At 31.5% G+C, this 13072-nt stretch overlaps 1 protein-coding gene across 1 annotated transcript in view; it reads right to left on the reverse strand.

Annotated features, from left to right (window-relative positions):
* Window positions 1-996: 996 nt before the first annotated feature.
* LOC150087808 (tRNA wybutosine-synthesizing protein 3 homolog) overlaps window positions 997-13072 on the reverse strand; it is a 36650-nt gene continuing 24574 nt past the window's right edge. Inside the window, exons 4-7 of the mRNA XM_090370435.1 lie at window positions 11930-12001; window positions 9908-9976; window positions 7140-7204; window positions 997-1573 (exon numbers count right to left, since the gene is read on the reverse strand). Coding sequence (XP_090226561.1) covers window positions 1378-1573; window positions 7140-7204; window positions 9908-9976; window positions 11930-12001 — 402 coding nt within the window. The 3' untranslated portion in view covers window positions 997-1377. The remainder of the gene's footprint in view (window positions 1574-7139; window positions 7205-9907; window positions 9977-11929; window positions 12002-13072) is intronic.

Raw genomic sequence — 13072 nt, forward strand, 5'->3', positions numbered from 1 at the left:
TTTATCATTGTTTTGTTCGGATTTTTTTATTTTTTTTTGGCTGGTGCAGCATAAGCCATAGACTTTCTTGCACCATGCGGCCGTTACTAATACTAATACTAATACTACATTGTTAAGTGTACACTGTTTAAAGAATTGCAGAACTGCATTGAAAGTGTTCTGGATTCCCCTTGAATGAGGCAAGTAGATTGTATTGTGTTACCACAATTATAGCAGAAACAGAATTTATAGGAAATAGTCCCATTACTATTTAGGAAATTGCCACAGTGTGCAGGATTAGGATTGTCTCGCCACATGCCATCATCAGCAAGTAGTTGTACTTGCAAAATGTGTGCTCAGTGGTTTCCTCAGCATTTAACACCAAAGAGGAATCACTCTGTGTATCCATGCTTCTTGAACAGTATGAGCATGGAGATACGTTCTTGGAACACGTGACCAAAGATGAATTCCAAATGCACTATTAGGCCTGTTGCATGTGAAAACTTCACATGCATGAATATTTTTATTGTGGGTCAAATAATAGTAACAAAGCCAAATGAAAACCATCAGCTCATCTGAGAACTTTACTTATTAGCAGGGCTTTGACAATATCTTCTGCATAAATTTATTACCCTCATTGGTTGCTTCAGTGCATATTTCAAAACCCATAATTCTTCCTTTAGCTCTCCATTTCTCATATAAACAAACCTTAATATTTAAAACAAAGCTCACAAACACCTACTCACAGTCTAATATATAAGATTAAAGTTCTACAGTACAAATCAGTGTGAAAGTTGTGTTCCGGTGGGGGGGGACAGAGAAAATAAATAAAATACAGAAGACCACAAAATACTGTGATATATTTCATCTTTAGTCTTATACATATAGTCGATAGAAAAAAAATGTCCATTACTATCCACATTTTAAAGATATATTTACAAACTGTTATGTAATGTACAGTGTTTCGAAAGTAAGTGGCCCAATTTATGGGATGTATTCTGAGATCAAAATAAAAATATAAATAAATAAATGTGTCTTAATTTTTAGGTTTCGTATAATGATTTTGCAATAATTATTCAAGGTGACATTTGTCAAATGCAAACCTCAACTTTTCACATTAGTGAATGCTAAAAATGCTTCAATATTCCTGTAACAGTGTGAATTGTTTCAGTGAGAACTGTGCTGCAGTTCCGTAATGTCTCAAAAAACCACATCCCTTAAATAATCAGACAGAAATTAGTTTAGGAGGTTCTTATTGGGTGATTATGCTAGTCAGGCAATGAAATAAAGCATTTTGGCATGCTTACAGAATATTTTTTTTTCTTATTTTGGATCATAGAATACATCTCAGGATTTGTACCACATACTTTTAAAACAAGAACACACTGAATGTAACTGTCACAAATCATTTAAAACGTGTAGTCCATCAAAGTAAGAATCCAGCTCATGTGCAAGCAATTGATCAACTTTATCAGAAGAATGTCTTGACATCTTTTCCTCTTTCTTGGCTTTCTCTGGGGGTGCAACTTTTTTATTTAATATCTGGTATTCTGATGGAGATGAGAAACAAATCTTTTGAAAACTAGCATGCAACCTAATAAGATACAAAAATAGTCTATGTATTATATATTGCTAGACATAATTTTACAATTTCTAGAACTAAGATTTCAATAAGTTAGCATACATCAATTTTGAGTAATGTCAATAAATAATGAAAGCTGAACAAAATAATTGAATAATGACCATATCAAAAATTTCCAGTGGTATCTAAGAAACAAGTTAATTCTCATTTATCATTTTAAATAATAAAAATACTTCACAAAGCATTTCCTTAAAAGAAATTAGTAATAAATCTGAAAATGATGTACTATGAAAACTTTAAATATAAAAAATATTCCACTCACGTTAAATTGTTAATTTAAGTTTATTTTGTGCACCCAAATGGCTGGGTAATAATGAACGTTTTTTTTATATATATATATCTGATATAATTTTTGAATAATAATGATATTACAATTCAACTGTTTTAAATTTTCTTAAATATTTTAATTATGATTTTCACTGTTGCATATTAAAGTTTTTAGATATTCTGTAACTTATAAATGTTATGTTTTATAATGTCTAAGAATGGGCCAGCCATAGTCCCGTGGTTAGCACACACATGGCCACATTAAAGGAGGCAGTGGATTCTACACTGTATACTGCTCATAAAAATGCATGACTCATTGTGAACTGTAGCACTGAAAATCCAGGTGCCCTTAATAATTCAATATGTAGGCAGTCAATGAATTTGTAAACTCTTTTGGCCTCAGCCACTTATAGAATAAATAGAAATTTATTCTATAATATATTGTATCATTAATATTCTAATAAACTGGTTAATTAATTACACTATGCTCTCTTCATTAATTTATGAAAGCCTAAATGTCTGACAGTGACGTCGTGGATATCTAACCACCACGATCCAAACTATAAGGTCAAAGAGAAAGATTAAGGAGAATTACATTAAATGAAATTAAAAAGGCAGCGTAATTACTTCAGAAAATAACAAAAGACATTATGATGCATAAAAATACCAAAAATCAAATAAAACGAATAACAAACATCAGATAACACTTAACCCTAAAAAAAAAAAAACATCATGCAATTATAAAAAAAAATGTACACAATTACAATCCTGGATGGATGAGCAAACTAAGTGACTTTAAATATACAAGTTTAAATCTCTTTAGTTTATAATACAAACTCAAGTATCTGAATTATGCTTGTTATTCAAGGTTAAGATAATGGAGTGTACTGTGATAAAGCATAGTCTTCAGATATGTCTCATCCATACCCCCACAGAGTTAGCTGTTCACTCACTTATGGTAGTCCATTTTTATCAGTCAAAGGTGTATCTTCACATATCATATTTCAAAATATTAGAGTGCACTAAATGATGTGCCTTAAATTTTGCTTAAAAATGGGAAAAAACCACAAGTAACACATTTGATCCTAAAATAGCATATAGAGATTCTGCAATGGGCTACACACAAGTTTTTTATTACAACAGTCACATCAAAGAGAATAAGGAATCTGTTTAAACTGATCTGCAAAAAAATGACTGAAGGTGAAATGTTCATGAAATTGCTAAAGAAACTTGTATCTCCTCGGATAATTTTATTCCATTTTAAACTATAAAATATCGGTGTAGATACATTGGGAACTACATAAGTAGTGTAAAGGCATCGATTTAATTATATCCCATATTGTGACTACCTTCATCACAACGAGTTACCATGTATTGCACTACCTTGAATAAGTAACGCTTCACCAATAGAAAAGACTACTGTTACTTATTCTCAGTGGGCAGGCCCCACCACCCAGATGGCACCGTTTCAAGGCTTATTGGCCTACCTTCGGTGGGTGGGCAGGTGCCCTGGTGTTGCAATCATGCCAACCCAGTTGTGAAGTTAATTCCACAATATAAGAGATGCCAAAAAGTGTACAAGATAATACTTGAATAAAATATAAACTCATAATATATTATGAGTTTAAAATAATAAATGCCCAAGGCATAATATATTATACCTTAACACATTTTATAGACTGTGAGAAAAGCAAAAAAAAAAAAAGAAAAGAAACAAAAGAACATCGATTTGAAGACATACAAACAATCAAGAGTAATATGACAGCTCAACTTTCAGTGATTCCAAAATTTACTTTCCAGACGTGATTCCAAGGACAAGAAAATAGTTGACCTAAGTGTGTATCTTAGGAGAACATAATTTTGAAATTAAATTTCCTGCCGCATAAGTATACTTATTGTCGCTATATTGTAGCAGCCTGGATACTCTAGCTACAATTTAACTCTAGCTACAATTAATTTTTTTTTATTTTGACCTTACATCCAAACATTAGAGCTAATCACTACCGAATCAAAATAAAAATTTTGTAAAAAAAATTCAATTATTTTAAATCGTAAAAATATTTTAAAAAAATCATTTTTTCTTTCCTGTAATATCGTTTATATTTATATACAGTGGTAGTCACATAAATGGCATCGCCTTCTTTAAAGTTTAATATTTCCTTAAAACTCACTCTATAAGTATCATTATGTTATCTCATGAAATTATTATAACATCAATAAAACTAGTGATATTAGCAGTGACATGTGATGTAAGAAAGCAAGCTTATACAGCATCAGCCAAAAAAAAAAAAAAAAAATCCACTTCCCATTCACCTATCCATTTACTCCAAAAGTTTGTCCAGTTCTTCCTTGAATTTATTTAAGCTATCAACTTCCACAACAACAGATGGAAGTTTGTTCTAGCAATCAACCACTTGCTGGCTAAAAGTAAATTTCCACACATCTATTCTGCAACTGTCTTTCCTCAATTTGAATTTATGACCCCTCAAGTGCATAATCTGAGCAAGAGGAAGAAACCCATCAGCATTGAGCTTGCTCAAACCATTCAATTGCAGCATCTGGAGACTAGGCACCTCACAGGTGCCTAGTCTCATGGTGCTGCAATTTGCAGAACTTAAGCCTTTCTTGGTAAGAGCACCCCTTTCTTCACCTCACCAACCTCGTTGCCCTTTGCCCTTCTCTATACTCATTTTAGCAGCTCTATATCCTTCCTAAAATGAGGCCTCCAGACCTGTATACAGTACTCAAGGTGTGGCCTGACCACTGCATTATACAGAAGGATAATCACCTCCTAATCCTTGCTATCAAAGTTGATGTATATCATTGACAAAATACCATGAACTGCTCTGGCAGCCTGTCTGCACTTGCATTATTATTCTGTAATATTATAGTTGTATTACATCACATTGTTAATAAAAGCATCCACCTGCTGCTATCTGTCTTCACTTCCTATTCAGCAGCAGCAACTCAGCAACTGGGTGTATGCCAGTACCACTGCCAGCAATGGTACTGGCATACACTCAGTTAATTTCAATGAAAAGAAAAGCATAATCATTGCTCTTGATGGGATGAAGCCAATGGGATTCTTCCTCTTGCTCAGAATAATTGCCTGAGAGGGCATAAATTCAAATTGAGGAAAGACAGTTGTTGGATAGATGTGTGGAAGTTTGCCTTTAGCCAGGGGGTGAATGATTGCTGGAACAAACTTCCATCTGTCATTGTAGAAGTTGATAGCTTAAATAGATTCAAGGCAGAACTAGACAAACATTTGGAGTGAGTGGATGGATGAAATGAGAAGGATTTTTTTTTTTTTTTTTTTTTGGCTGAGGCTATATAAGCTTGCTTTCTTGCATCATGTGTCTTTACTAATGCTAATGAATTTTCTAGTCAACATATGGATGCAGAAGTTGGCTGTAACCAGTCTATTGTGTCAAGGGTACTTAAAAAGTAACATGAGACTGGAATTGTCAAAAGATAATCTGGAATGACACTAAAACAGAAAAGTACTGCAGCACAGAATACAGTTTTAAGCATCTACACATCCATGTTTGTTGTGCAACAAACCAAAAATCTATGTGGGAGAAACACACTAGGGTAAATGCAACTGATAGAACTGTCTGATGAAGACTTGTGATGATGGTCTGAAAGCATATTGACCTCGTAAGAAGCCCTTATTGACAAAATCTGTGAGGAAAAAATGACTAACCCGGGCTAAAGGATATGCTACTTGGACAACTGAGCAATGGTCCGTAATATTCTCTGATGAATCCAAATTTAACTCAAATGGATCAGATAGTAAATGCTACATTTGATATAAATCTAATGAAGCTTATCACCCTGACTGTAATCAATCAATAGTAAAGTTTCTATTGTGCCAGATGGTTTGGAGATGCATATAACGAGCAAAGGAGTGGGCAGAATATGTTTTGTAAATGGTAGGGTTAATAGGGACTACTACACAAAAATTTTAAAGGAGACTCTTCTGCCCATCATCAGAGAACACTTTTAAGGAACAGAAAATTATGATTTCTAACACAACACTGTGGCTTTCCACACTGCACGTAAGGTTAGTACATTACATAATCATTTAATACAATTTCTAGTATACTAATTTTAAGTTGTTTCAAACACTGACTGTTTCATCAATTTTTTTTATCCTTAAATAAAGAAGTTCATATGAGACTGCAATATTTAATCCTTATCATGGGCAGGAAATAATTCCAATCTGAACCTGACCGAAAACTGCTGGAGTGTTATGGAACAAAAAATTGCTATCAAAAAGCCATCAAGCAACATAATATTACAAGAAACCATTATTCACATCTGGTACCATGAACTAAGCAGCGATTATATTAAGAATGCGATTTACTCCATGCAAGACATAATAAAAGCTCATGATGGACCAACAAAATACTAATATCTGTCGTAGAAGACTTAATGGTATCACAATATTTGTTTGTTACTGGTACATTTTTCCCCCATCTTATTACATAATGTTCATTTCAAACATTGGTCACAATGGAAAGGCAATCATTATGGCCTGTAGTGTATTTTTGTGATTATTCATAAATAAATATGCATAAACATTTTTTCTTTAATTTGTTTTCTTATTAATAAAATCCATAATCATTTTACATCAGTGTATAAGAAATTTGAGGATATAGGCACAATTATTTCAAATTTAATACTTGTTTGGAGAGAAAATTTAAAAATGATGCAATTTATATCACTACCACTGTGTGTATTATTTTATTTAGTTTCATCGATTTCAGGATCTGAGTTCCAGAGAATTTCTTCAGTTTTGGCTTGTGTAAACTCATACCATCTTGAATCTTATTGAAATGGCCCTCATATACTAATTTTCAAAACTTTCATAAATATAAAAATGGCTAGCTACTACAATTTGCAAGCACAATTGATTGACCACACTTTGTCTCTATAGTTTCAAGAAAGCTGTACATATACAGATGTAATTTGTTAATACTGCACAGAAAGAACCTTCAACACACAAACACACACACATATATGTTGATATTCCTTTGGTCCTTTACATGAAAAAATGTACTTATACATGCAAACTTGTGAAAGGGTTAAATAGTATGAATCATAAAAACAATTTTCCTTATTTTATATAACAGCAGCACAAAACTAAAATAATGATAGATTATTTATGTACTTACACCAAACATGCACACAGTAATAGCATGCAATTTCATTAATTTCATTATGATTCTCTCTTAATATTACTGACCTTTCTATTCTTTTTTGGTTTTCTAACATCTTTGCATTTGCTTTTTCCACAATGTACTGTACATACTGAAAAAAAAAAATCATTTAGAAGCCAACTTTTCTTAAACAGTATCTTTTCAAAACCTTAATTTCAAAACCTTAATTTCAAATTTGAAAGGTTCAGTTATATATTTTAAAAAAAATAAGACATCCTCACCCCTATCTATCTGAATGTAAATTAATATTAGTCAATATGGTACAAGGCGGCCAGAAGCTTTTGTTGAACCAGCAATAAAGAAATATAATAATAATAAAAACAAAACATTACCTATGTGTTTCCCCTCTTTCCATAAGTCTTTGAATGCAGTATGTCTTTGAATGCAGTATGTCTTTGAATTCCTGCAAGTCATCAGCCTCAACTACCCACAAAAGCAACTTATTATACTGATTAACAACTCACTGGTAAAAGGAAATCTTCCTACAACCTAATGCATAATCTCTCATTTTAGTTTGAATTTATGCGTTCTGGTTGCAGTGCTAATTAATCTTAGTTTGCTGCCAAGACAAAGAAAAATGCAATGATCAAGATAAATAAATCCAATCTAACCCAAATCACATGGTACCAACACCTCCCAAATGGAAGGATTGCATAACTGACCTGACCAAATTTCTATTGAAATCCTATGTAAACTTGAGTGAAGACAGTGTGAGAAAGTAGACCAGTACATCACTGTACCATAAAACAGTATAGACTATACTGTTTTACAATATAATTTTCTTGTACTGCATATCAATACAAGTGCAAAATGGATTAAAAACAAATAAATAAAATTGATAGAGGATCTTAACCAAATCCTTTCTTCATTTCATTTTAACTAATGCAAACCAATGACATCTACAATTTTGAGATTCAAACTACCCAACCACATTATAATCCTGTGAGTATAAATTTAAGATAGCAGTCATCTGATTATGGACTGAATTTTTGACTCTTGTATACTGAATTAACTAAAAAAGTACCAAATATGTTAACAAAGGAGTGAAATGATTAATAAAATAAGCAACCAATAAATAAACTGACCATGGTGCTTGCTTTACTTAATCCCAAAAATGGCCTCTACTTTTTAAAACTCCCTTACTAACATTTAAAAATACATATATTACTTATATGAATAGGTAATTCTTTATAATAAAGAGATATTTTAATTTGAAACCATTCTCATTTTTAATTTTTTTTTAACATAAACATTTCATGGTAACATTCTTGGCCAAAACCTGAATAGAATATTTTTTACTTTAAAAATGAAGTTCGAATGTGCAAAACACATTTTTTAAAAAATGTTCATTTATTTTTTATGCAAAAAAATCATTACTAAGTAAATGATCTTTGCTGTGTAAACGTTGCTAATATAAAAAAAATAATAATAAATAAACTTGCAAAAGCCATTACTGTAAAAAAATAGCATTCCTAGTATTGTTAGTGGTGTGGTGTCCGTTGAGAAGACCATCAAATCAATAAGCAGGCATGATTTTGCAATTTGTACGCCAAAGAACAGAAAAATTAAAAATTAAAATACTTATTCAAGTTAATATTAGTGTGAATTTTAATAATCTTCCAGTACACTATTCACTTTTGATCTCCATCATTTTTTTTTTTAACTGGAGATGTACAGACACAAAAAATTCTTCACAATTTAATATTTGACTACAAAGTGTGCCTCACAACCACTTCTGTATCAATTGTCTCTAGAGCTATGGTTTTATTTTTGATTTTGCTACCTTTTTTGAAGTGAGTAGTTGGGAAATAAAATATACATTTTTTTTAAATAGGAAGACTGTTATATGTTCTTATTATAACGAATAAAAAATAAAATTGCAATGCATCATTTCAACTATTCCTTGCCTTTTATTCCAAAAAAATAAATGGTGTATAAACTCAAACTATGCACCCAAACTTGGACTACTTTTTTTTTTAAGCCCTGCAGGGAATAAAAATGAACATAAATTTAATTTAAGACTACATTATTCTGCATAATAGCTAATTACATTTGATTTGCAGTGTGTTATGCTGTAGGTACAAATAATCATCACCGAAATTAATGTTTACTGCAGGCTCTTTATAAGTACATTTTGAGCAGAGACCTGAAATGCACTTATAAGCAAGTTGCCAATTAACTTTAAAGTCATTCTATACCCTCACTTTAATTCAGCAAATCTATACATTCTTATACATTATATTTCTTAATTATATCAAGAAACAAAATAAATAACACAATGTCATTATTTATTTAATCAGCTGTGAGAATTAAATTATTGTAGACTTCATATGTATAAAAACTGCAGCCATTATCAACCCACTGCAGGATGGAAGCCTCCTCAACAATTCATGCTGAGGGACATGGACCATGATCTACCACGCTGGTCCAGTGCAGGTTGGCAGATCGACCGTATTTATCAGTCAGGGGCTTGAACTCCGGACTACTCAAAGAGCGTGTGCTACTGCACTCGCACTCCTGACTACTCGGCTACGGAGCATATGTATAATAAAAATTAATAATAAGAGGAAACTATTTATCTTTTAATAAAGAGCATCTATAATATTGAGATCATAAAAAAATCACTGGTTCTTAAAATGTGATATCACATAAAATGAGCTCACATTATATCAATCAGCTGGAATTTTCAGAAAAATAATAAAATGTATTGAGTATGCAATAAAACTGATGGAATTAATTATAAAATGTCAGTATACTAAATTTCAGTCAATTTAAAATTTTAATTAATCCTTACCTCAGAAGAAACAAGTAAATTTCCATTTTCTGATAATGGTACTTCCAGTGAATGTGTGCTTCGAATAGCCTATTATGGGGAGGTGGGAATTATTATAATATCAAATACATCCAACTGAAAATGCTCAAAAGTACTTTTACATTGAATAAGGAGTACAAAGAATACACTTATTCAGTACTTTATTTTAAAAAAACAATCAAACTGTTGGCATTTCAATACTGTCAATGATAGATAATGTTATCATAATACTCTACCAGATAATGTTATTCTAATACTCCCCAGGCAATTACTCTTTCCTTCAAATTATTTCTAAAAGCTAATACTATGCCTTACTTTCGGAGGAAATTAATTTATATTTATTGTTTATATGCAACTCCCCTGCCTGCATTCATCCTCTTAGTCTGTAAAAATCATCATAAAAATACCTACTATTCTGACACCATAGAGACCTAGTTCTGCTAATTTCATTTCTTTTCCATTTAAGCTTCTTTTTTTTTTTTTGGCAGTTGTTGGCGCATCGGCTTCTGTGGCCATAATGCACCTCCCAAGGTTTTTGCAGTACTTTGATCCAAGCCCGAGGTGGGATTCGAACCCGCGACCTTTGGGTTGCTAGGTATGGCACTTTACCCACCTGGCTAGCCCGGTTGGCATTTAAGCTTCTAGTGCTGATGGTACCTCATATTTTATTAACCAAAAAAAAAAAAAAAAAAAACCAAGGATTATCCATTTTTGTATAGTACAGAAGTACTTAAGTTAGAAATGCAAGGACCAATACTGACAACATCACACTAATTCAAGTTTCATGGGGCCATGTGATAATTTACTTAAGCTCAACTTATTCTGCTGTAAAAATATACATCTGTTTCGACAGCAGCACTCTCCCATCTGACCTTCTCAATCCATGAATTTACTGTTTTAAGATATTATGTATGGTACTTCTCTTATTTCTTTTATCCATTTTCATCTGCAATTAACATACGATCACTGATACAAAAAGGAAACAGTTGGTGAAAGAACAAAACCTCCTGTATGTCAACATTACATGAGAAGAACAAAGCCATCATTTATTATCACATAGCATTGTGGGGGAAGGGGTCAAAGAGGAAACTGGCTGTTTTCTGCATTGTAAAAAGGCAGAAAAGACAGATCATAAGATGGGAATTGATGAAGGCCTTTACACTTAACCCAACTAAATACTGCAGAAATATCAAGAGCTCACATTTCACACTTTTATGGAATATTTTTCATTACTGGAGCTTAATAAAGTCTGTGATGGAATTCATATTAACTATAATCAAGTATATTAATCATTTAAATTACATGAAACATTAAGTTACAGTCTTTGCTATTCAATTGAATGGAAAAAACTTGCCCAAATTTTTTTAGAGACAGGCTAAATATTGATAAAAAAATACACCACAGTGAAAATACCAGCAAAATAAGAGAATGTAAAAAATTGGAAACAAAATGTTCAAAATAGAAATTAGCTCTTGAACCGGGCATTAAGAACAATTGGAGACATGACATTAAAGCAACAGAAGACTGACTGAAATATTTGATAATAAACTGAACTAGTACAAAGGTTGATTATAAAAGGATAATTAATAATGCAATCTCTATAACAGAATAGTCAGCATTCCTGATAGTAAGACTATTACATAACTTTCTGGGGAGGGGGAGACAAAGAGTAAGAGCCTCAACATATCTTTTTAAAGAACCAATATAAAATTTCATGAAAATAAGTGCACTGAGATTTGAGCTCTTTTGTGTGGACAGACATTCGGATGAATGGACTGACATGGTGAAAACTATAGGTGCTTTACACATTTCTAAAAACACCTAAAAAACTAATATCTAATCTAAAGGTAATAATGCTAAATTTTATCAGTAGATTTTCACTGTTACAAATAATCTGAACTCCAAGCAATTTTGAATTATGCTTAAATAGAAAAAATAGAATTTCTATAAATAGAAATAAAATTTCTTAAATAGAAATTATTATATATCTGTTAACATACTTACCAAAGTAATTCTACCTATGCCACTTATTGTTATTCCCGAATTTCGAAATCCAGAAGCAACACCCACTACGTGCTTTAAAAAAATATAACAATTACAAATTATATAATTATAATTACAATAATGTAATGGTTATTACTGTGAAACTAGTGACAATGCTAGCAGAGAAAAAATAATAACACAATTACTATTACTGTATTCCACTTGCCTGTTTTTACACAGAAACATGATAGCTGAATCTTTGTTAACAGATCAAAACAGAAAGAAAACTGAAATATTTTTGTATAAAATCTCCATGCAAAAACAGAGCTTCATAGATATATTCAAATAATCCTTTGACACCAAAGTTTATAGCAGAAATACACCATGATAATAAGTCGTTTTGGTATTGTTCTACTTCAAATAAACAGCAAGTCCCTACTGAGAAATATTATTACCACCCCAAAAATCATAAGTTACGTGATTTTCTACAATTATCAAGGCTACATATAAGAGATCAATACTATTACAAAAAAAATCTAATTGAGGCTTTTCTTTGTAAGCCCAAGGTAGCCAAAGGACATATATTTTGATATTATTAATACATTTATACTTCTCATAATCATGAAACTTTTTCACAGCACTACTAGATAAGTGGTATTTATGCAACATGTAATGCAATTTAACAAAACATAACTATAACAAAACAGTAACTCATGTTTTGCAAGAACAGTCTGATCTCACTTTCTCAGAAAGAATAAAATAAAATTTAAGGAATAGCAATTAATTAAACATATTAAAAGTAACAAGAATAAACACAAAAAATAACACTGAACGACTGATAATTAAACAAACAATGGAAGATGAGAGTTTTAGCATTCCTCTGAGAAAGTGAGATAGAAGTCTCTCCTTGTGAAAGGTTTGAAGTCTTATAAAATCACTAAAAACAGCATTGCAAATGCAATCTACAAAGCAAAACTGTTAATGTAGCAATAATCTATACCTATTCAACCATGCAGTAGAGAACATGGTTGAATAGGTATAGATTATATGAATAGGAATAGATATAAATATGTATGAATGGTATATGAATAGGTATAAATATGTATGAATGGTATATGAATAGGTATAAATATATTTCTGCCAAATTTACTGGCCAATATTATA

The sequence above is a fragment of the Mastigoproctus giganteus genome, chromosome 3, assembly GCF_048544385.1.
Source record: "Mastigoproctus giganteus isolate SK-2022 chromosome 3, ASM4854438v1, whole genome shotgun sequence".
Classification (NCBI taxonomy): domain Eukaryota; kingdom Metazoa; phylum Arthropoda; class Arachnida; order Uropygi; family Thelyphonidae; genus Mastigoproctus; species Mastigoproctus giganteus.